General features: G+C 35.2%; 1 protein-coding gene across 5 annotated transcripts in view; it reads right to left on the bottom strand.

Annotated features, from left to right (window-relative positions):
* USP25 (ubiquitin specific peptidase 25) overlaps positions 1-24,406 on the bottom strand; it is a 157,148-nt gene that overhangs the window by 64,121 nt on the left and 68,621 nt on the right. For all 5 annotated transcript variants that reach the window (XM_023726642.1, XM_012554132.2, XM_004371346.2 and 2 more), the window contains 3 exons: positions 18,036-18,198; positions 13,069-13,155; positions 4,284-4,421 (listed from right to left, as the gene is read on the bottom strand). In XM_023726642.1, the coding sequence (XP_023582410.1) occupies positions 4,284-4,421; positions 13,069-13,155; positions 18,036-18,198 (388 nt within the window). The remainder of the gene's footprint in view (positions 1-4,283; positions 4,422-13,068; positions 13,156-18,035; positions 18,199-24,406) is intronic.

The following is a 24,406-nucleotide window of genomic DNA, read 5'->3' as shown; positions in this document are numbered from 1 at the left end:
GCCCACGTATGAAATTAACTTACTGTCATACATTTTTCAAGCTAGGAGTTTGAAGAGCATCTAGACTAAACTATGCATCTTAAAAATGTTGAAACTGAGGTCTAGAAAGTTTAAGTAAATTGCTCCAAAGCCATAAAGTTAAAAAAAATAAAAATAACTCAGCACGAAAATCCAGTTATAAATATCCATACCACCTATAGTGGTTAGAATAGGGCCCCCCCACCCCACAAATATATGTCCATCTGGAACCTCAGATTGTGATCTCATTTGAAATAAAGGTCTTTGTAGATGTAATTAAGGTAAGGATCTCAAGGTGAGATCATCCTGGGTTAGAGTGGGCCCTCAATTCAATCACACTTGTCCTTACGAGACAGAAAAAGAGAAGACAAAAAAGACACCCAGAGGAGAAGGCCATATAAAGACAGAGGAAGAGATTGGAGTTACGCTGCCACAAGCCAAGGAACTACCAGAACCTGGAAAAAGCAAGGAAGGACTTTTCCCTAGAGCCACTGTAGGAGTATGGCCATGCCAACACCTTGATTTCAGACTCTGGCCTCCAGAACTGTGAGAGAATACGTTTCCGTTGTTTTAAGCCACTCACTTTGTGGCAATTTGTTACAGCCACTCTAGGAAACTAAAATAGCATCTTAAAACAATGTTTTACACTTTTCTGTAACTTTACTTTTCTTGCAAGACTATATCTGGCAAGAAATATACAGGTTTCCTAGTTACCATAATACTCTTAGAAGAAGTTACTCTGTCTTCTTAAGCAATTGTATTAGTTTCCTAGGGTGCTGCAACAAAGTGTGACAAATTGGGTGACTTAAAACAATATAAATTTATTCTCTCAGAGTTCTGGATGCTAGAAGTCTGAAATCAGTGTACCAGCAGTGCTGATTCCTTATAAGGGCTCTGAAAAAGAATCGTTCCATGCCTCTCTCCTAGCTTCTGGTGATGGTCAGCAATTATTGGTGTTCCTCCTCCTTCTCTGAGAGCTTTCCTCCTTCCCTCTCCCCTGCTGGGGGAGAGGTCACAGGCTCCACCTCCTCCCAACACTGTACAACCTTAAGGGACGCCGGACATATACGGTCAGACTTTGCCCGAAAGGACATTATGCCGTGCAAGACTGGTGTTCGCACAACATCCAAATCACATAACATCCTATTTTACAGAACGTATTATGGACATTAAGTGACACATGACTGTATTTAGAATATTTAGGAAGAATACTAAATGTAAGTTTGAATCCATATTTTTTAAAAATAATGATGCTTACTTTACTTATCGATTCATTCTATTATATCACTAATGTGTACTTTAGATTGAAGTGTTTGGGGGAAGAGGAGAGAATCAACTCTTTGCAGCCTGAAGTGATGTGCATTCTACTCTAAAAGACCCCTAGAGAAAGAGAATCAACAATGAGAAAACTAATTAGTGTCTACACTGCTAACACAAAGCAAAGGTATTTCCACTATGACATTCAGAGGCAGATAACAGAGTAACAGCTAGTTGTCTCCTTTTACATATATAACTCCTAATAAACTTTGTGCAGCTTCATCTTTAAATATGAAAATATAACCAAAGATTACCAGACATCTGTGGAAAGCCTCAACACAAGTAAAACAAAAAGAAAAATAAGTTCCAAACGAAAAGATAAACCAGGGAACAGTAGTGATTTTTAAAGTTTAATTGTATACTAAGGCCACTGGAGAAGGTAGTGTGTGTGTGTATATATGTATGTATGTGTATATATACTAAAAAAAAAATAAAATAAGATAAACAAAGCCATGAAAAAGATATAAAAATAAAAAAGAGAACCAGGAGTATCCTAAAATAAAAATATGACTGTTGAAATAAAACATTTAACAGAAGAATTGGAAAATAAAGTGAAGGCAATACCCCAGAACATATAACAACAAAAAGATTTGTAGATGGAAAATATGAGAGAAAAGGACGAGAAACGAAGTAAAAATAGGAAGCGCAAGATGTAAAAAACAGACTTTGAGAAATAGAGAATACAGAAAACTGAGAGAAGAAAATTATAGACAAAAAATACTCTGAGCCATGGAAAAAGTAAGAAGACATAACACAAGAAAGAAATCAGTCTTATGAGTAAACGTAAATGAGTTTAACTTGCTGTTAAGGGTTGAATTGTGTCCGCCAAAAATATATGTCGAAGTCTTAACCTCTGGTACCTGTAAATGTGATCTCATTTGAAAACAGGGTCTTCACAGGTGAATCAAGTTAAGGTCATCAGGGTGGGCCTTAATCCAATATGACTGGTGTTCTTACCAGTAGAGGAGATACATAGACACATAAAGAAGGCCATGTGACAATGGAGAAAGACTGGATGACGCATCAAAAAGCCAAGCAATGCCAAGGACTGCTCAAAATCCAAAAGTTAAAAAGGCATTAAACAGATTCTCCCCTAGAGTCTTCAGAAACAGCATAGCCCTGCCAAACTGACAGAATACATTTCTGTGGTTTCAAGCCACCTACTTTCTGGTAATTTGTTACTGTAGCCCTAGGAAATTAATACACTCATCTATCAAATGAAAAAGATTTTAAAATGGACTTATAAACTAAAACCCAACTGTATGCTACGTGCAAAAGACATAATTAAAATGCAACAATACAAAAAGAGTAAAAATAAAAGAATTCAAAATAATAAAACAGCAGGAGTTAAGACTGCGCTATTAGATAAAGCAGGATACTTACTAATGCTAAAAGTCACAATTCACAGTGAAAGCTTTAAGTTATATATATCTATGTACCAAATAACATAGTCTATATAAAACAGGAAGTACAGGAGATGCCAAAAAGGAAATATACTGAACCAATAAAAATAAAGAGTCTTTAACACACCACTCAGGATAAGGGAGTCTGGTGGCACAGTGGTTAAGCATTTGGCTGCTAACCAAAAGGTCAGCAGTTTGAATTCACCAGCCACTCCTTGGAAACCCTCTGGGGCAGTTCTACTCTGTCCTATAGGGTCGCTATGATTGAGAATCTACTTGATGGCAATGGGTTTTCTCAGGATAAGAGAGGTAAAGTGGACAAAAATAAGCAAGCATATATATCAGATCAATATAATCAGGTAGATCCCATAGTTCTATAAGGAACACTACACCTTAAGAGACAATAATACAAATGTAACATTCATAAAAACTCATCATGAATTAAAAAGCAAACCAAACACACTGCTATGGAGTCGAAATCTGACTCATAGTGACCCTACAGGACAGAGTGGAACTGCCCCATAGGGCTTCTAAGGCTGTATGTAATCTTTACAGAAGCAGACTGCCACATCTGTCCTCTGCAGAGCAGCTAGTGGGTTCGAACCGCCTACCCTTTGGTTAGCAGCTGAGTACTTAACCACTGTGCCACCAGAACTCCCTGATCATGTATTAGGTTTCAAAAAAAATTAGAAAATTCCATTAGTTAAAATATTATGAGCAACATTCTCTAACCACAATGCAATATAATTAGAACTTAAAAACAAAATTAAAGACAAACTTCACTGCCATCTTTTCCAACACTGTCGCTCTTATTCTCCGCTACGTGTTTCCTTTCTCTTTTGTTTTCCTTCTTTAATTTCTCTGATTTCTCATATTATAGATGAAAATGTTGGTTCATTTATAGATATTTCTATTTTTATATGAAAATATCCAATATTATTTTTAAGAAATAGATAAAAAGCCACCATAATAGCATTACATAAAGAATGGAAAATAAAAAGTTCATGTCTTTCAGAAAATTTCTGTAATTAAGAAGAAATATAAACAGATAAAACATATATACTATTTAAATATGAGAAAAACTTTTCACGTTTACACAGCTGTCATTTCCAACATTATAAACATTATAAGGAAGTATGTGTGTGTGTATATATACATGTATGCATATGTGTATATCTACCAGCACAAACAGGCATATCAAAAGCATGTATACTATTACATCAGTGTTAGATTATACACATTCATGAAGATTTTTAACTATACATTTGTAAACATTTTTAATTTTATTGTTTTCAATTACTAATTTCAACCATAATAAGACACACAACTTCATTTATCTTAACACCTTCAATGTCCTTATTCCTTTTTTTCTTAATCTAAAAGTAAGTCTTCTAAATAAACAATGTTTTAAGTGGCTCCAGGTTATTTTTAAGAAAGCTGAATAACCACATCTTAAATTGTCATGTATCATTGGAAACGCCACTGAAAGAACAATCAGATTAAATAAAATACGAAATGATTAATAAACAAGTACAACAAAGCTACCTGCTGAGAGTCATTTGATTTGAAAGCATCCTTAAGAATTTCAACTGCCCTTGATGGATCAACATATTTCCTTTTTGTACCGACAAGAAGTGCAAACAGATACCGAAGCTCACGCATAAAAGGCAAATTCCGATGCTCCTGTTAAAAAAATAAACGAAACCTAAATGAAGATTATAAAAATTTGCTAGTAAGCAGATAGTTATTTTAAATTAATCAAAAATGAAACTAAAGGATATATATTAGTGATGTGTTCAGCACTCATCCATCATAATTAAAGAACAGCAGAGAACCTAACTGGTCCTCAGCTCACAATTGCAGCCTAAGTGCCACATATTCATAGCAAACCATGAAGAACTTCTGTACATGCCATTACCCAGGCAGGAATATGCTCCTCATTCAAGTCTGTTTATTATGATCTTTCTATTCAGCAAGGTCCAGCTGCTACTGATGACAGCAACAATAACACCTTCAATGAGTGCTTACTACGTGCCAGGCGCTGTTCTAAGTGCTTTACCTCAATAAACCCATTTAAGCAAATTCTTCCTCCTCCTCCATGTAGCCTTTCGAGACACTTCCAAGTCAATGACCCCCTCAAATTCCACACCTACTGAAATAAACACCTTTCATTCAGCAATGAATTACCAAAGGCCACTGCTGTGTTATGACCTTAGACTAATATACCATCCTTCTACTTTTCCTTTTCAAAATCTTAATTGTTGTACTGCTTGTCAGGAAGGCTGTAAGCTTCTAAGGGATGAAAATTCATATACCTCTTCCACAACTTTTTGCTACACAAAGTAAACAATTCTTATTGGTGGATAAACCAAACCTTCCAGAAAGAACATAACCACCCATACTATCAATCACAATTTATTTTAAAACAAAAAAGAAACTTTAAAAAACGTAATTCATACCCATTTACCCACTGCCATCAAGTTGATTCCGACTCCTAGCAACCCTATAGGACACAGTAGAACTGCCCCCACAGGGCTTCCAAGGGGTGTCTGGTGGATTCGAACTGCCGACCTTCCGGTTAGCAGCTGAGCTCTTAACCACTGTGCCACCAAATCAGACAAGAATGTCTTAAAACATTTATTTCTTGCAATAAAAATTTTAACAGAAAAAGTTTATGTATACTACTTAAATATTATACAACATTATAAAACTGTACAAGTATGTATGTATATGTGTGTGTGCTCTGTATAGTTGCTGTCCAGAACAATATCATCAAAACAGTCTTAAGTGATAAGTAGAAAGGAATAAAGCTGCCTGCAAATACTTGGCATAGGATCTAAAAATTACATACCATTACATCAATCACAAAGTACACTGACTAAGTCTGACAGAATACTAAATTACAGAAAACACAGATTTTATTTAAGTACAATAAACATCAACAATATGAAAGGCTAAAATGTAAGTTTTTAAAGAAAACTAATTCATGATTTTCTCTGCTACATCCTACTCCCCCACCAATTACCCTATATAAACAAATTTAAAAAGCATATATATTAAGAATGTCAATTCACAAAATGATTTCCACGAATACACTTAATTTCCTGAGATCAATTTTTTTATTTATCACTGCACATAAACCAATAGTTTTTTTAGACATCCTCTGCAAAGTAATAAGGTTAAAAGTAATGACTTGAAAATTAAAATTATGCTGAGAAGCAGAGAAGAAAAGTAAAATAATAAAATAGTTTTGCTTTCAACCAATTCGGGTGGCTAGAAAATGTTCTTGAATTTCAAAAAGCAAAATGAAAATACTATTAAGAAAAGCTGTACATACAGGGTCACTATGAGTCGAAACTGACTCGACAGCACCTAACAATAACAACAACGAGCAAGAACAAACAAATCTATCCTGGAAGAAGTACATCCAGAATGCTCCTTAGAAGCAAGAATGGGCGAGACTTCATCTCACGTACTTTGGACATATTATCAGGAAAGACCAGTCCCTGGAGAAGGACATCATGCTTGGTAGAGGGTCAGCAAAAGAGAGGAAGACCCTCAACAAGATGGACTGACACATAGTGGCTGTGACAATGGGCTCAAATGTAGCAAGTACTGTAAGGATGGCACAGGACCCGGCAGTGTTTCATTTTGTTGTACACAGGGTGGCTATGAGTCAGAACTGACTCAATGGCCTTAATAACAACAACAATTTTTCAGTTTAAATTTCCAATTGTGTGTTCCTAATATTTATAAATACAACTGATTTTCATATATTGACCCTGTATCACCCAACCCTGTTAAACTACTTTCTTGGTTCTCATAGCTTTTTGTTGTAGAGTACTTATGATTTTCTACACAGACAACTCATCTACAAATAAAGACAATTTTATTTCCTCCTATCCATTCTGCATATTTATTTCTTTTTCTTGCCTTATCTACCTTAGAGCCCCAGTCTAATAGAAGTGGTAAGGGCTGATATTCTTGTTGTTTCCTGAACATTAGGGAAAAACATTAACTAGTATGTTACTTGTAAATTTTTCATAAATGTTCTTTATCAGGATAAGGAAGTTCCTTTCTATTACAGTTTCTGAGAGATTTTACCACGAATATATGTTGGCTTTTGTCAAGTACTTTCTCTGTATCTACTGGGTCTGTTAATATGGTGAATTACATTGACACACTTTGGAGTGCTAAACCAATCTTGTCTGGATAAACTCTCTTTGTCCACAATGTATTATCCTTTTTATTTGCCAAAATTTTGCTATAAAATTTTGCTTCTACACTCATGAGTAATACTGGTCTGTGGTTTTCTTGTAATATATTTTTATATTTTCAGTGTCAGGATAATCCTGGGCTCATAAAATGAGTTGAGAAGTTTTATCTCTTCTTTAACTTTCTGGGAAAATGTACAGAGAATTAGTATTATTTCTTCCTTAAATGTCTGGTATAATTCAGCAGCAAAATATCCGTGCTGTTAAATTTTCTGGTGAGAAAGTTTTCAACTCAAACTTCAATTTAAGTATACGGCAACTCAGGTTTTCTAGTTCTTCATCAATGAGTTTCAATAGTCTGTTTTCAAGGTATTTGTCCATGGTTTATAATATCCCCCTATTCTCTATTGCCCTATTTCCCTATTTTATTGTGTAGAAGTTATGGAATGATATCCCCTTTTCATTCCTTATATTGGCAAATTTACGTTTTTTCTCTTTATTCTATCTCAGTCTAGCTAGAAGTTTATCAATTTTGCTGGTCTTCTCAAAACAGCAGCTTTTGGTGACATTAATTTTCTCTATTGTTCTGGTTTCTATTCCATTGATTTCTGCTCTTATCTTTACTATTTCTTTTCTTCTGGGATTAATATACTTTTTTTTCTGATTTCTTCATGTGACAACTGCTATTATTGACTTCAAAACTTTTTTCTCTTCTAATGAGGTATTTAGCTCATAAATTTTCTGCTAAGCACTGCTTTAGCTGCATTCTACTAATTTTCATATGTCATGTTTTAATTTTTATCCAGTTCAGCATATTATGTACTCATCTGATTTTTTTTGTTTGTACCATGCGCTGTCTGAAGTTGTATTATTTAGTTTCCAAATATCTGAGGATTTTCTAGATATTTTTCTGTTGTTAACATCTAACTTAATTCTACTGTAGCCAGAAAACACACTTTGTATTATTTAAATCCTTTAAACTTTATTAAGGCTTATTTTCAGCCCAGATTATAGTTTATCTTAGTAAAGGTTCCATGTGCACCTGAAAAGAACATATATTATACAATTGTCAGCTTTAGTGTTCCATAAATGTCAATTAGGTGCAACTGGTAGACAGTGCTGTCCAAATCTTCTATATCCTTACTGATTTTCCATCTACATACGTTATAGATTGAAGGAGGGATGTTCAACTCTCTGACCATAATTGTGGATTTGCCTCTTCTACCTTTCATTTGTGTCGGTTTTTACTTTATGTCTTTTAAAACTCTGTTATTAGGTGAATAAAATTTTAGGATTTTAATGTCCCTTTGATGAACTGACCCATTTATCATTGTGAAATTACCTTCTTTATTCCTGGCAACATTCTTTGATCTGAAATCTACTGAGATTATATAATAGCCTCTACAGCTTTCTCTTTGATTAGCATTAGCATGGTATATATTTTTTCATTCTTTTATTTGTAACCCATTTGTGTCTTTATATTTAAAGTGGGCTTCCTTGTAGGCAGCATGTAGCTGGGTCTTTTTTTTTTTTTAATCCAGTATGACAATCTCTGCCTTTTAAAAGGGGTGTATTATTTATATCTTTCACTGAATGTGCTTATTGACATGGTTTGATTAAATCTATCACGTACTAGTGGTAAGGTTCGTATACTTTATGTGCTGTAAGGTTCTTATGTGATACATGTTTAGTTGCCTTGGTGTTCCCAAACTATAAGCTCCATCTCCTCGATATGGGGACACCACTCTTTCTAGTTGGGTTTCCTCTCCCTGTGCTTCAGCCTAGCAATCACGGTGCTCACCTCATTTGATTCTCTTCTCTCAAGGATATCCTGTCTTGTGCTACCTATGGTCCAGTCACCGAAAACAGTTGTTTTATATGTTTTATCTAGTTTTTTATTTGTTTAAGATGGAAGAGTAAATCCAGCCTCTATTACTTCATTATGGCCAGAGGCAAAAATCTCAGCATGTCTCTTTTATTTATAAAATTCGAAATATCTTCAGGTATTTGTTCCAGGAATATAGTACAGTATTCAACTAAACACATTCCCTTCTCATTTGCTTCTCACTTCTAAGTAGTGGCAAGTGGGGGAAAATATTGTTTGTTTGGAACTATTCACCCTAAATCAAGACTTTGCAAGTAATATAACCTTACAATTAATAAGACTTTGCTATTTATGTGGCTATTTCCTCTAAATATTATGAGCTTGAGCATCTTTAATGGAACCTAGTGCTGCAGTGGTGAAGAGCTCAGTTGCTAACCAAAAGGTCAGCAGTTTGAATCCACCAGCCACTCCTTGGAAACCCTATGCGGCAGTTTAACTCTGTCCTATGGGGCGCTGTGAGTTGGAATCAACTCGATGGCAATGGGTTTGGTTTTGGTTTTTGGTATGCATCTTTGTTTCCTTAAACTAATAGATTTTTTGTCATCATTTTGTGCTTTTTAACCCAAAAGAGAATATGTGTGAGTGGGAAAGGAAGATGGTTACGGTGGGTATCTATCTTTAAATTTCTAGTAATCTCACAATTCTCCTAGACACTGTTATGTCAAACAGTTCAAATAAATATGGATTTATAAAACTGGTCCCAATTTCTCGAAGGAATTATAAAGTCTTACCTAAAATGTAAACTAATTTCAAAGACTCTATCTCTTTTTTTTAATTCAACATGTTTATAATACTTGTGGCAACCTTTAACTGCTAATAAAAAAATCCTGCTTAGCATAGCATACAAATAACATCTCTGTGATTTGATCTAAGTGATCCAAGTGTATTCTGTATATTAACATGTTAGTTTTCAAGCTCAATGTAGTGGTAAACATTACATGAGTTCGACTTAAATTCATTATTAAATGATAAGTGACAAAAGTCATCCTGACACCTTTTATAAAACTCTCCCTTCTATCACCTCAAGTGAATACAGCACCAATCAGTGCCTGATCAAAAAACCAAGCCAAACCCACTGCTGTCGAGTTGATTCCGACTCGACCATGTAAGTGAGAGTAGAACTGTCCCACAGAGTTTTAGGAAAGCAGACGGCTACATCTTTCTCCCTCAGAATGGCTGGCAGGTTTGAAGTGTTGACCTTTTGGTTTGCAGCTGAGCGCTTTAACCACTGTGCCACCAGGGCTCCAGTGGCGGATAATTACCTATAAAACCCACGTTTGTTTCAAAGGCATCAAGTTATAGTGTGTACTGCTGTCAACATGTCAAATTAAAGAAAAATTTCATTTGAGGAACAATCTTATATAAAATTGCACACTGTTCTTCTAAGTAAGTGTCTTTTTCAGAAGGTAAGTGAGGGAGTCTTTTAATTCTTAAGCTAAAGGGACGTTTAGAAATCCTAGCTCTTACACTGTGAGAAACAAACTTTTCTAGAAAGGTGCTGAAGACTGGATTTACATTTCCCTAGTATTCAGCTGAACATTCTCTTGAACCTAAAACTAGCCCCAGTATACAAAGCATGGGTTACTGCAAATGTTTATGCTTGTTTTGGCAATGTTTTATTAATAATTTCTTTTATTTTGTTATTGTTGAAAATATACACCTTAGAACATATAATTATTTTTTAAATAAGGTTACAAACTAACTTTTTTCAGCACTTTGAAGAATAAAAGAAATTAAAGCTCTGAAAAGCACTGAACTCCAGAAACATAAATGAAAAGGTCAAGTTACATATGAATATATAACTGGATATAATAATTCTAAATAACATAACTTATAGATATACTTCAACTGAGACATTAGAAGGGAGAAGAATTGTTGATATTAAGCAAGGGAAGGTGAAAGTCAAAAAAGTTGCATGTAAAAATTGTAATGATTTTTGCATAATTTCTCCAAAGGTGCAAGGGGTTGTCAGGTGATCTGGGTTCCCTTTTGAAAACGATTTATATATATTGGCCTTACACTTTATTGCCCAAAGATTTGCTGAAAAGTAGGTTATTAATCAAGTTATGTTCCTACTTGTTTGCATTATAAATGTTTCAGATGTTTGCAGAGCAAGAGTTTTTAAAAATTATACACCAGAAGAAAAACATAATTTAGTAATTTATCACTAAAGCTGATAATGGGTCACTCAAAGTTCAACACTTAATTGAAACTTAAAAATCTAATCTCATTATCTTTGTGACTAGTCTACTTTAGTGCTGCTTTATGGCAAGATCATGAAAGCTCTGCACTGAAGCCTTTCATCTCCATAACTAATTTTTTCCCATTAAGTATGAATTTCTGCATGGAAGTCAGTCCTATTTTTTAAAAAGCTAACAGAAACATAACTAACAATACCTAATACCTAGTACTATATGCCAGGCACTTCCAACCACTTTACATGTTTTATCCCATTTAATCCTCACAGCAACTCTATAAAATAATTACTATCATGTCTATACTTCACAGATGAGGAAACTGAGGCACAGAGAGATTGAGTAATTTTCTCTAGGTCCACAGCTCGAACCCAGGCAATCTGGTTCTAGTGTGTTCTCAGTCCAATGCTAACTTACAAAATAGAAGCTATGTATTTGCACTATAGGTAGTCCCTGACATGAGACATATCTGAGTTAAGATGAACTGCACTTATGACCGTCCTTTATTTTCTATCTTATCGTTAGTAACATGTACTACATGCAATGTTCCAGTGCATAATTCGCTGATGTTATCATTCTCAGATGTTCACAGGCAGATGATGTTCAAAGTTATGATTTACTGTTCAAAACACTGCCGTATAGCAGGCTACGGTCTGGTCTACAATAAAGTCCGTGTTAGTGTCCATGTAGGGAGTTGAAATGGATAGAAAGTTGGGCCATGTTCAACTATAACGACATACGACAACCGAGCTGTGCATGCGCCCGGCAGCAGTTAGGACTGCAACTTCATTGTTAATACACTGACGCCAATTTCACTGAAATACTCCTCAGTGTATCTGGAACATTGCATCTTCCTGGGAAGAAGTTACTGCAAGATACATACAGGGAATCTGGAAAAAACTGCTGAGTTATGTTATCACACTTTCAGCATTTGATCAGGATAATATGATAGAAAAGATGAGTGGAAAAATCATCCATATGGCAAGAATGCTGAATTTAGAACTTGATATCACCAATGTAGAACAGCTCATAAATCACAAATACAAGGAATTCACAGATCAGGAATTAATGGATTTTGAAGAGGAAAGAAATGCTGAAGAAAGAAATAATAAGGAAAAGGAAGAAGCTGTCAAAATATTTTACAGAGAAAGAATTAGCTGGAGTTTTTAATAAACTAAATAAGCAGCGTCAGTTGCTTGAAAACATGAACCAAATGCTGATCACTTCGTTAAAGTCAACAGACAGATTTGCAAAGCAGTGATATGTTACTGTGAAATATATGAAGGAAAAACGAAAAAGACCATACAGACAACTCTCACTAATTTTCTGACTACAACTGCTACACCCCATTCCCAGAGATAATCCAGATGATCCAGAACCTTCCACAAGTTATTACCACAACTTACAAAACATCAACGTTAACCAACTCTTCCTCATCACAGTAAATTTTTATGATTTGTGTATGTTTGTATGTATGTATGTATTGAAATATATCTGTAAGTGTATACATAGTGTTTCAAATCCCCAAAGACACATAAAAATTAGATTTATAAAGATACTGATAATAAAAGGCAATAATAATGAAAACTAAAAAAAAGTATTTGACTTATATCAGAACTGACTTATGACAGAGTCATCAGTCGTAAGTCAGGGACTACCTGTGCAAAAATAACCAATGCAAAACTTTTTTAAAGGGCTCATCTAGAGAATCAATTTTTTTTAATTTCATTTCTACACTATTTTCCAGAGGATAATTCAGGAAAAACCTTGAACTGTAACCTATGAAATTTTACAGGCAAAAATTAAAATGACACAAAAAATGGAGTATTATTCTGACATGCAGGTGAAGAAAAGAATCATATTTATAATATGTTGATAAAGGATAGACAATTAATGCAGTAGTTGAGATTAATGAGATGGCATTCAAATTTGGACATTAAGTTTCAGGTTTGATGAGGCAAATACCCCCAAAGCAATCACAGATAAGAGAATTTAAAGAGTATCTATCTCCGCTTAAAAATCTTTTATAATCTTACCTTTTGGTTTCGGGGTAAATCTTGAACATTTGATGGAGGCTTATAATTGAGGACTAATCTTCTGAATTCCAAAAGATTGAATAATGACTGAAAAAGAATAACAATAATTTAAGAAAACCTAAAGGAAAATCCTACTGACAGAACTGTAAAAATATGACTGGTCTCACAGACTTATTTTTGGCAACTGTATTACTTATACACAAAATTTTTACAACTAGCATAATGAGGCCTATTTTCTTTCCCTGAGAAAAAGTCACATTTCTTACATTTTGATATACTACTTTTGAGTATTAGTAATATTTATTTTACGCAAAGCATGAAACCTATACATGGACAATTTTAAAAAATTACTATTACTAAAATCTCTCATATTTTATTTTACTATGCAATTAACAAGCAATTTTCTCAAAATAAAAAGGTGAACAAACACAAGGTCTAGAAATCTGTAGATACGTTTACCCTGAGTTATCTGCTAGTATCAATAATTCTACAAAAATATACTATCAGACCCAGCAATCCCAACCCTAGGTATATACCCAGAAGTGAAGGCATGAACACAAATAGAAACCTGTACACCAGTGTTCATTCAGTACTTATCACAATAGCCAAAAGGCAGAAACAACTAAAATGTCTGCTAATAGGTGAATGGATAAATAAAATCTAGAATACACCCACAATGGAATACTACTCAGTCATAAAGAGAAATGAAGTCCTGATCCATGCCGCAACATGGATGAACCTTGAAAATATCATGCTGAGCAAAACAGATCAGAAACAAAAGGGTAAATATTTTATTATCTCAAGTATATGAAATAAGCAAATATACAGAAACCAAAGATTACCTCTGGTTACCAGGAGTGGGAGGAAGGGGTAAAGGAAGAGCTTTTGCTTAAGGGGCATTGAGGTTATGTTAATAATGGTGGAATGATTTGGAAAAGGATAGCAAGAATGGCTGTACAACTTGAAGAATGTAATCAATGTCACTTAAGAGTACATGTAGAAATTGTTGAGATGATGTATGTTTTGTTATGCATGTTCTTATCACAATACATTTCAAAAAATATATAGCACCAATAAATGTATGAGCCAGATGCCAGATGCCGGTGTCACAAAGATAGTACATATAATGCCTATGCTAAAGGAGACACACACTCTAGAAAGGAAACAGACACAGTTATAACAATCGAAATGTGGCTCCAGGATACAGTAATATTGATCCTCCAGAGTATAATGGGAGCAGACGAAAGATGGCTCATGGGAAGGCTTTCTGGAGCAGTGTTGCTTTAATCCCAGCTTGTAAGCTATATGACATCATGAAGAGCACTTGCTAAAAAATGAAATAGAATACAACAGAAAATAACAGAATGCATCATACACAGTAAATGTACCACATAGTGTTGCCTGTAATGGGTTGTATATCTTTTGTGTATCTTTTCTTCCTTCTGGCTGCTTTAAGGGTTTTCTCTATGTCTACAGTTCTTCGCCGTTTTATTATGATGTGTCTTGGTGTAGTATTCCTTATGTTGATCCTATTCCTTATGTTGATCCTACTTAATTCCTAGTGCTTCCTGAATCTGTGGCTTGATTTCTTTCATCAGGTTTAAAATAGTCTCAATAATCATCTTTTAAATATTGCTTTTGCCCTGTTCTCTTTTTACTCACCCTCTGGAAGTACAAATATATTATTACTTTTCCCCATGTCCAAAATATTTCATAAACTCTTATCTGTATCTCATGGTTTTAGTCTGAAAATTAACAAATTCTTCAGTTTTGTCTAATATGCTGCTAAACCTACCCACTAACTTCTTAATTTCAGTTATTATATTTTTCAATTTTAAAATACCCATTTTTTCCTTCTTTATAGTGTTTAGTTTCTCCCAAACTTCTCAATCTTGCTTTTGATTCCTTCAGTATATTAATTTTTAGCTATGACCAATAATTCCCTGTAGGTATATTTCTATTGCCCATTTTTCTTTCTTAATTTTCAGACACATCCAATCTTCTGATACGGTTGATTATGAATGATTTGAGGGTTAGACATTGCATGTAAAAAACTGAGGAGATAATTGAAAGTTCTAGATATTATCTTCTACCAGAGATAATTTATAGTTGTTTCTGGCAGGCAGCTAGACTGGTGCCACTTTGCAATCCTAGAGTATCTTAAGACAATTAATTCTGAGGTGATTTGAAGCTGGAATCCAGAAACTATGAAACCTACTCTACTCCCACTTCTTACTTAATCCTAGGCTCTAGCCCTTTAGAATTCTAACTGAAAATCTGAGGTATTTACTAGGACCCCAAGTCTGTGAAAAACTTCTCTTAGCTTCTCAGTCACTCAGCAGACACTTCTGGAACTGCCTCAAGGAGAAAAATCTGTAGCCAGGCTTACTCTCTGGACATCCCTGTTCTCCCAGAGTTTAGCCTCAAAATTCTTCACTGCTTTGCAGCTCCTCAATAGCTTCAACAAGTTGTTTTTGTTTTGCTTTGTTTGGGGTATAGCAAAATATGACCAGGAGGATGGTCTAAAACAACCTAGCTTGCCATTACCCAAAGTGGAACTCCATGTAACAATTCATAGGAATTGACAAATCCCAAACCCTTTATACCTAAGTCATAGTCATAGTTAGTACTGGCTGACGTGCTCCTTTAAAAGGGGTAGGGAGAGCAATTGTCACTTGTCTAAATTGTTTTTGTGAGTGATGCACAATTTGGAAAAAAAGCATCCCTTCATTCAATCCAAAGCTAATGTGAATATTGAAAAACACCTATTCAAATGAAGTTTGGCTAGACTCTTGTTAATAACAGAACTAGTGGGATATGAGAGTTCAAATAACTTTTGGAAGAAAGGAAGTGTACTCTTACAGAATTAAGAGAGCCGAGAGAAATATTATAAACTGTGAGTCTATGATGGAGGATACTGAGGGGAAGCAAAATAAATTCTCCTCGATGGATTAAAAACAAAAAGAAGGGTATCACATAAGTGATACCTCAAGGTGAGGTAAGGCCTAAAAACAGACGACATGATTGAAAGCTGAAATTCTGTGTAGGAAGCAATTAAATCCCTAGGTTCTTCCCGAGACCCAGAATAGTCAGACGACTACCCTCCCCTATGTGAAATACAGAAAACTTAATCTTTGAAGATAACTGAATTAAAGAGGCTCCGGCTCAGAAAATATGTAATAGGCATAGTCTGTGTCGAGGGAGGAGGAATGAGATTCAGGAAAAAAAATAGATGGGTTAACTAAAAACCTGCAAACTGACTCCCACCCTGAGATCCCAACTCTCTTTCTCTAGACCTGCTTTTGTAAAGTCAGCAACCACAGTTAAACTACAAAGAATCGGAATCCAGTCTAGATTTGAAGGTGAAAAATGTTCTGTGGAAGATATCTCCAAGAAAAAAAAAAGGAACTGATAATGTTTGAGGATACAGAAAATATTATTGATAAGACTATAATAAAAATGTTGGAGTAAATGGAAATTTTTAAGTATGTAAAAAAATAGGGGGAAAAAAAAGGCAGCAGTTGATAACTCCAAGAAAACAAAAGATTACAGAGGGGTAATCCTAGTGAATCACTGGCTTACTAGGGATTAATATTTATAAAGCCACAGAAAATGTAAACACTGACTACTGACTTTTTGGCTTATTATATAACTATGTTGGGAAATGAAGGAAAAAGTCAATTCTGGATGAGTGAAAAAGGAGAGCTAAATTCTCAGCTATCTCAACAGAAAAGCATGTAGTTTAGAAATGGCAACACAGATGATGGGAGAAACAGCTAGAACTGGTCATGGGTGCCTTTAAGAAGCAAGACTAGAAGGTAGAGGTTTCGGGCAGAGGATTGCTGTTTTTCACTGTAAACCTTCTCATGCCATGGGATTTTTGGGTTTCTCTTTGAACTATGCACTTCTGTTTCTTAATGAAAATTTAAAAATTAGAGAGATAAGAGCAAGTAAAAACTTGCAACATTTTTCAATATCCTCACTTAATAGTTTAGATATTTTATACATCATTGAGGAGTCCCTAGGTTGCACAAATGGTTAAGCAATGGACTACTAAATGAAGGCTGACAGTTAAAACCCACCCACAGACATCTTGGAAGATAGGCCTAGCTGTCTGCTTCTGAAAGGTCACAGCCTAGAAAACCCTATGGATCAGTTCTCTGTACACATGGGAGTGCCATGAGTCAGAATCAACTCAAAAACAACTAATAAATACAACAACATACATCATTTGGGTGATAGAAGCATCTTAAGTCTTCTATTATACCAAAAATCATATATATTCCTCCTTTTCAGTTAATTAATTAATTCATTCAATACTTAATTGCGTTCCTTCAATGTGCAATACACTGTTTTATACGCTGGTTATAGAACAATAATGCAGAAGATGTGCTCTCTGCCCTCAGGACACTTGTATTTAGTCAACCTGGAATCACATGATTTATGAGTAAGGTCACCATATAATTTTATTATCCAGTCCATAACCCTTTGGAGTGTGAAAGAAGGCTTTAAGACATTAGGTGCCAACTGATCTACAATGGGAGTAAACCAGGACTGTGCCAGGCAAACCAGGAAGTATGACCACCTCACTTTTGGGCATTGACCTACAAACAGCCAATTCTGACTTTTTATCTTGTTTACAACGCTTCACTAAATTTGCAGAAAAGTTTGCAGGAAAGTCCATTAAAAAAATTTTTTTTTCCACCCTGACAACAATCCCTAACAGCACGCAGGAATTAAATCCAATTAAGAGAAAAGCATAGGTAGTGCTCTCTGTTAAAACTCCATACTGGGGAATGAGGAATGAGGAGGGCTGAGGCTTACAATTCCCAAACTAGTTCATCAGGCAGACAGGCATATAAAAAACTTGTCTACATTTATGTTTAAAGTATACAACTTAAAAGAAACTCAATCCACTTGCCACTGCTATCATGCCCACCAAATAATATGCAAAAATAGAACCTTACCTGAATGACAGCACTAAACCAGCAAGTATTGCCAACATTCTTTAGCCCGACAGGAGCTTTGTCCTGCCTTTTTCTATCATAAGGGTTTCGAGAATCCCTCCAAACTTCTGTAGGAGTCCTCTTCAAACATGCTTTATTTTCTGCTATGCTGGCTTCAAGAACTCTTAAGCAAAAGAGAGAAAATGATGAAAAAAGTGGTATTAATTTAAGGCTATCCCCTAAGCAGTAATACACCATAAACTCTAAGAATTTTGATTACTTAAGCTCTGGATAATCTATTTGGGGAAGTAATAGTTAATATTAAGTTTATTCAAGTTAACAGTTTTCTGTAAGAACACAGCAATTGAAAATGCCAAAAGACCAAGAGAAGTTCAGCCTTTTTTCCTAAAAAAAGGACATATCAAACACTCATAAAAAATGCTATATAATAGAAAGTAGAATAAATTATGTTTCAGGAAATTAGAGGTTTAGTATCAGGCATACAGCACCTAGATAAGTTTTCTAAGAAATCACTGCATTAAAGCCTATGCTTACCATTTATCATAATAAACTAGTTTTTTTAAGTAACAATTACTTTGAATCATCAAGAAATCATTAAAAATTGAAGAAATCGTACTTTTGATCCTCTACACATCAACTTCCTCTTCTATAAATCAAAAAAAAAAAATCCATTGCTGCAGAGTCAATTCCAATTCACAGCGACCCCAGAGGACCGAGTAGAACTGCCCCATAGGGTTTCCAAGGCTGTAATCTTTATGGAAGCAGACTGCATATCTTTCTCCCACAGAGCCGTTCGAACTGCCAACCTTTTGGTTAGCAGCTGAGTGCTCTAACCACTGTGTAACCCGGGCTCCTTCCTCTTCTATAAAAAGAGGTTAAATACGGGAAATTCTAGGTGTCCTTTCAGTTCTAGAGATACATGGTAGCTAAATAAAGGACAGGAATGCTTTTGCGCTCACTTTTTCACCTAAAAGTTTGCTTAGGAGTAAAAGTCGTGAAATAAATATATAACTGTCAGAATAAGAAAACATTACTAACCTCTCCAAAATAAACTATTCTACTGAATACCCTAAATATATCTCAACACAGCAAAGTAATGTTACTTTGTTTAATAATGAAGATTTTCTTGCTCCTAAGCATGCAAAAATGTACCTAAAATCACTAAATGAACCATAATTCCACATATGAATTTACCTTATTTAATCTCTTTGGTTAACCCAAGAAGTTTGCCTTCTCAAGAGATGTTGCTACATATTATACTAAATAAGCATAAATAATATGCAGATGGTCTTAACCAACTTTCTGTTAATCAGAAAACCCTCAGAGGTAGAATAAATCATTAGTGACATTATTATCAGCAAAAGTAAGTTTTTCTAACTATTTGGCTTCTGGAGAAAATCTCATTCATGCTATACCATCTTTACCCTAAAGAGTTTTCTTTATCAGGTTAGTGTTAAAATAATATAGGTATATTTCTTAATTATGGAAAAAAATTAATTCTCTTATCTCCAAGAGCAGTATTTACAACATGACACTATATACAGTGTAGTTGTGCTATAAAATAGCATTACTTAAAATAACCTTTGTAATACAGGAGAAAGTCTGGGGGGTGAGGGGGGCAATGAAACCATATACTAAAAAAAAAAAAAAAGAAAAGTGAGTCACAATATGAGAAGTTAAAATGTAGAGATCCAGGTAAACTTATATATTCAAAAAGAAACTGTTTACATTTCTATCACTTCTAAGAGTTTTCTTTCCCCAGAATCAACTCTTCCATGCAAACCCAAGTCCCAGGCTTTTTCTCTTAAACTATTTACCATTACAAAGAATCAGAATTCCTTGGAAGGTAGTTAGACAAACCACAGCAGAAGAAAATTAGGATTTCCACTATTACCAGAAAGTAAGTTTTCAAGAACACAAGAGGGACTGATAAAAGGTCAAAGAGTTAACTTAGGAGAACTCCCACTGGCCTAACTGTGCAGTTCAGCATAATGTAAGAACAAAATAACAATAATTATAATGCAATAATGATAGTAATAACAATACCCATTTCCTAAATGATATTTATATTTTATAAAACAAAAAAACCAAACCTGCTGTCATTGAGTCAATTCCAACTCATGGCAACTCTACAGGACAGAGTAGAACCGTCCCAGGGTTTCCAAGGTGGATTTGAACTGCTGACCTTCTGGTTAGCAGCCGAGCTCTAAACCACTGCACCACCAGGGCTCCTCTATTTTAAAGATACAGTATTAAATAGTCATATAATTTAATGCAGTCATGATCGATATCATCATTCATTATAACAAAACTATGGGAGTGGGTTTATTGTAGTATTTCTTAACCACACACAGCAGAATTATGGTGCTAAAAGATGATGGATGAAAAAGGAATACTGTGACTTTCTGACCTCCTTGATTTAGAGCTTATAACACATTCAGATACAGTAAAACCTGCAAAAGCCGGAAACTGTTAAGATGGAAACCTGTCAGAGAAGGAAAACGCAAATATTTTCCACTAAAACAAGCAGTAGAAAAGTGGTAACTGCATGGAAAACTTGTGAGACTCGGAAAAACAAGGCAGTCCCACGGAGTTCTGGCTCTCCCAGGTTTCACTGTATTACCAGGGCCCTTCAATATGCCTAAGGAGTCCTGGTTGCACAGTGGCTAAGAGCTCGGCTGTTGGTGTAAAAAAAAAAAAAAAAAAAAACTCGGCTGCTAAGCAAAAGGTTGGCTGTTCAAACAAACCAGCCACTCCATGGGAGAAAGATGTGGCAGTCTGCTTCCACAAAGATTTACAGCCTTGGAAACCCTATGGGGCAGTTCAACCCTCTCCTACAGAGTCCCTAGAGTCAGAATCAAGTCGCAGCAATGGATACAATATGCCTCATTAGGTGTCTTTCTACCACCTTCTCTTGGCTCCTAAAGAACTTTAAAACCTCGTTTATTACACTGCACCAAAAATATTTACTAATCAACCAGTCTCTCCCATCAGTATCTAGAGGATAGAAACACCTATTATTATCATCTTCTCTTTTTTATCCCTAGAGTCTACATGAAAAATAGTAGGGGCTAAACAAGTATATGAAGTGAATAGATGATTAGATATTAGACGCTGTCACTTCCTGGTTATTTTTTTTTAAACAAAAGCTCAACCTCTAGCCAAAACACTGCTCTACTCCCAAACCCTTGTCCCTTCCTATAGTTCAGTATTGACACCACAAATAAAAGATTTTATAAAGTCAGGTCCTACATAAGGGTTCATTCCCTGGCCTCACCAATATAAAGTCAATGATACCACTCAGGCTTTGAAGTATAAAATACACAACAGCTTAATTCCAGATACTAAGGCTGCCAATAGAGAGAGACAGAAAATAAATTCTGCAAATCTCAAGACAGCTCATAAATAGCATATAACAAAATGTAGCATGCCGAGGGAGGCAACTCCATGAGCCGCAAATCAAAAACCAGTCCCTACCACACATCGCCTGCTTTCTTATCCTCCCTAACACCAGTCATGACCTTGGCACTCAGGAATATCAAAACACGACAAAATGTTTTGGTGTCTATTCCTTCCAGACACTATATGGAACATTTAAAGCACTTAATTATAGCAAATTTTCACCTTCTTTTCAAACTTCATTGTATACTTTTTTAGGTTTTTTTGTTTTGTGTGTGCTATTTACAGCTGTAATGTTGAAAACCACTCACTTAAACTCACCAAGTCCCTCTTTGGAAGTATCATACTCACTGAAAAACATGCCTATCATTTAAGCTTTATAGATCAACCAATAAAAAAAGAAGGAAGTAAAAAAAGGAATACAGGAGAAGAAAGGAAGGAGAAAAGAAAAGCATTTCTTTTGAAAGATATGGTTAAAATATACAAGACATACAATTGCTATAACATTTTTAAATATGATGATATAATCCAAAAGGTACATAATACAGGCCATAAAAGTCAAAATGTTGTAAAAACAAATAAGATAGTATGGTTATCTTTCTAAAACATACATATGAAATATTTCTATCCACTTAATTTCAATACAGAATACAATGTTTATGATTTCAAAATGTATACATTTTTACTTTTTTACCCCCATAGGCTAAATACTGGAACATGTGAGTGACATTATCAGTGATTCTTCCAATTTCTGAAAGCACCCAATATACATTTACAGGTTCTCTTCACATAAAAACATATGCTCAGTTATATTCTGAGGTTTATATGAAATGAGATTTGATATATATATGTTTCATTACATTTATTCACTTTACTATTTTGTAGAAAATAAATATTTCATAAATCAGATTGGGGTCCATGATTTAAGTCATCAGTAAAAACCTAGCAGCATTAAGACTTTAAAAAATTTAAGTTCAGAATTATATCCACTATGAATACAAAAACTGTACACTAAACTACAGTGAATAAACCAACACTACTGCTCACTATCCAAGCTCATGACACTGAAACTAAGGAACCAAATATATTTGGATAAGGAGAGATACGTATATGTTGGTGTGTACACACAGACACACATACATATGCAATTTAAATTTTTAGGGAAAGGACTATCCGTACTGAAGATGAAACCTGTATGTTGAACAGTAATTCAACAGTTATGTAGCCCAAACTTCCATGGTCCTCAACACTGGATTGATTGGAAACTAGAACACAGAACTATGGTAAGAAACCCTTTCATGCAGTTAAATCTGGAACTTTGATTTTCTAGCAGTGTCCTCCATTACTCAGTTATGACATTTGTTGTTGTTAGGTGCCATCAAGTCGTTTCAGGCTCATGAGACTCCTATGTGCAATGAAACACTTCCCAATCCTCACATCATTGCTATGTTTCAGCCCATTTTTGCAGCCACTGTGTCAATCCATCTTATTGAGGGTCTTCCTCTTTTGCACTGACCCTCTACTTTACCAAGCATGATGTCCTCCAGACACTGGAGATCCCTCATAACACGACCAAAGTACATGAGATGAAGTCTCGCCAACGTCGCTTCTAAGAAAGAATTCTGACTGTACTTGGAAGAGATTTGTTCATTCTTCTGGTGGTCCATGCTTACATACAATATTCTTCACAAACAACATAATTCAAATCCATCTGTTCTTCTTCAATGTTCCTTCTTCACTGACCAGCTTTTGCATGTATATGAGGCAAATGAAAATACCATGGTTTGGGTCAGGGGTACCTTAGTCCTCAAAGTGACATCTTTGCTTTTCAACACTTTAAAGAGTTCTTTTGCACCAGATTTGCCCAATACAACGTGTCGTTTGATTTCCTGACTGCTGCTTCCATGGGTGTTGATTGTGGACCCAAGTAAAATGAAATCCCTGACAATTTCAATCCTTTCTCTGCTTAATATGATGTTGCGTATTGGTCCCGTTGTGAGGATTTTTGTTTTCTTTATGTTGAGGTGTAATTCATACTGAAGATCATAGTCTTTGATCTTTATCAGTGACTGCTTCAAGTTCTCTTAACTTTCAGCAACCAAGGTTGTGTAATCTGCATATTGCAGGTTGTTAATGAATCTTCGTCCAATCCTGATGCTGCGTTCCTCATACAGTCCAGGTTCTTGGATTATCTGCTCAGCATTCAGACTGAGTAAGTATGGTGAAAGGATACAACCCTGTTGCACACGTCTTCTAAACCATGCAGTATCCCCTTGTTCTGCTGGAACAGCTAACTTTTGGTCTATGTATAGGTTCCTCACGAGCACAATTAAGTGTTCTGGAATTCCCATTCTTCGCAAAGTTATTCATAATTTATTATGATCCTCACAGTCGAATGCCTTTAGGTAGTCAATAACAGTCGAATGCCTTTAGGTAGTCAATAAAACACACGTAAACATCTTTCTGGTATTCTCTGCTTTCAGCCAAGATCCTTCTGACATCAGCAATGCTACCCCTCTTTCCACATCCTGTTCTAAATCCGGCTTGAATTTCTGGAAGTTCCCTGTCAGTGTACTGTTGCAACTGTTTTTGTATTATTGTCAGCATAATTTTACTTGCATGTGATACTGATATTATTTGATATTTCTGCATTCTGTTGGATTACTTTTTTTGGAATAGGCATATTTATGGATCTCTTCCAGCTGGTTGGCCAGGTAGCTGTCTTCCAAATTTCTTGGCATAGATGAGCGAGTGCTTCCAACACTGCATCCGTTTGTTGAAACATCTCAATTGGTATTCTGTCAATTCCTGGAGCCTTGCTTTTAACCAATGCCTTTGGTGCACTTTGGTTTTCTTCCTTCAGTAACATTGGTTCTTATTCATATGCTATGTTCTGAAACGGTTAAACGTAGACCAATTCTTTTTGGTACGGTGACTCTGTGTATTCCTTCCATCTTTTTTTTTTTTTTTTT

Source organism: Trichechus manatus, unplaced genomic scaffold (assembly GCF_000243295.1).
Source record: "Trichechus manatus latirostris isolate Lorelei unplaced genomic scaffold, TriManLat1.0 scaffold00012, whole genome shotgun sequence".
Classification (NCBI taxonomy): domain Eukaryota; kingdom Metazoa; phylum Chordata; class Mammalia; order Sirenia; family Trichechidae; genus Trichechus; species Trichechus manatus.
The sequence above is the reverse complement of the archived record's forward strand: the minus strand, read 5'-3'. Positions and strand labels throughout refer to the sequence as shown.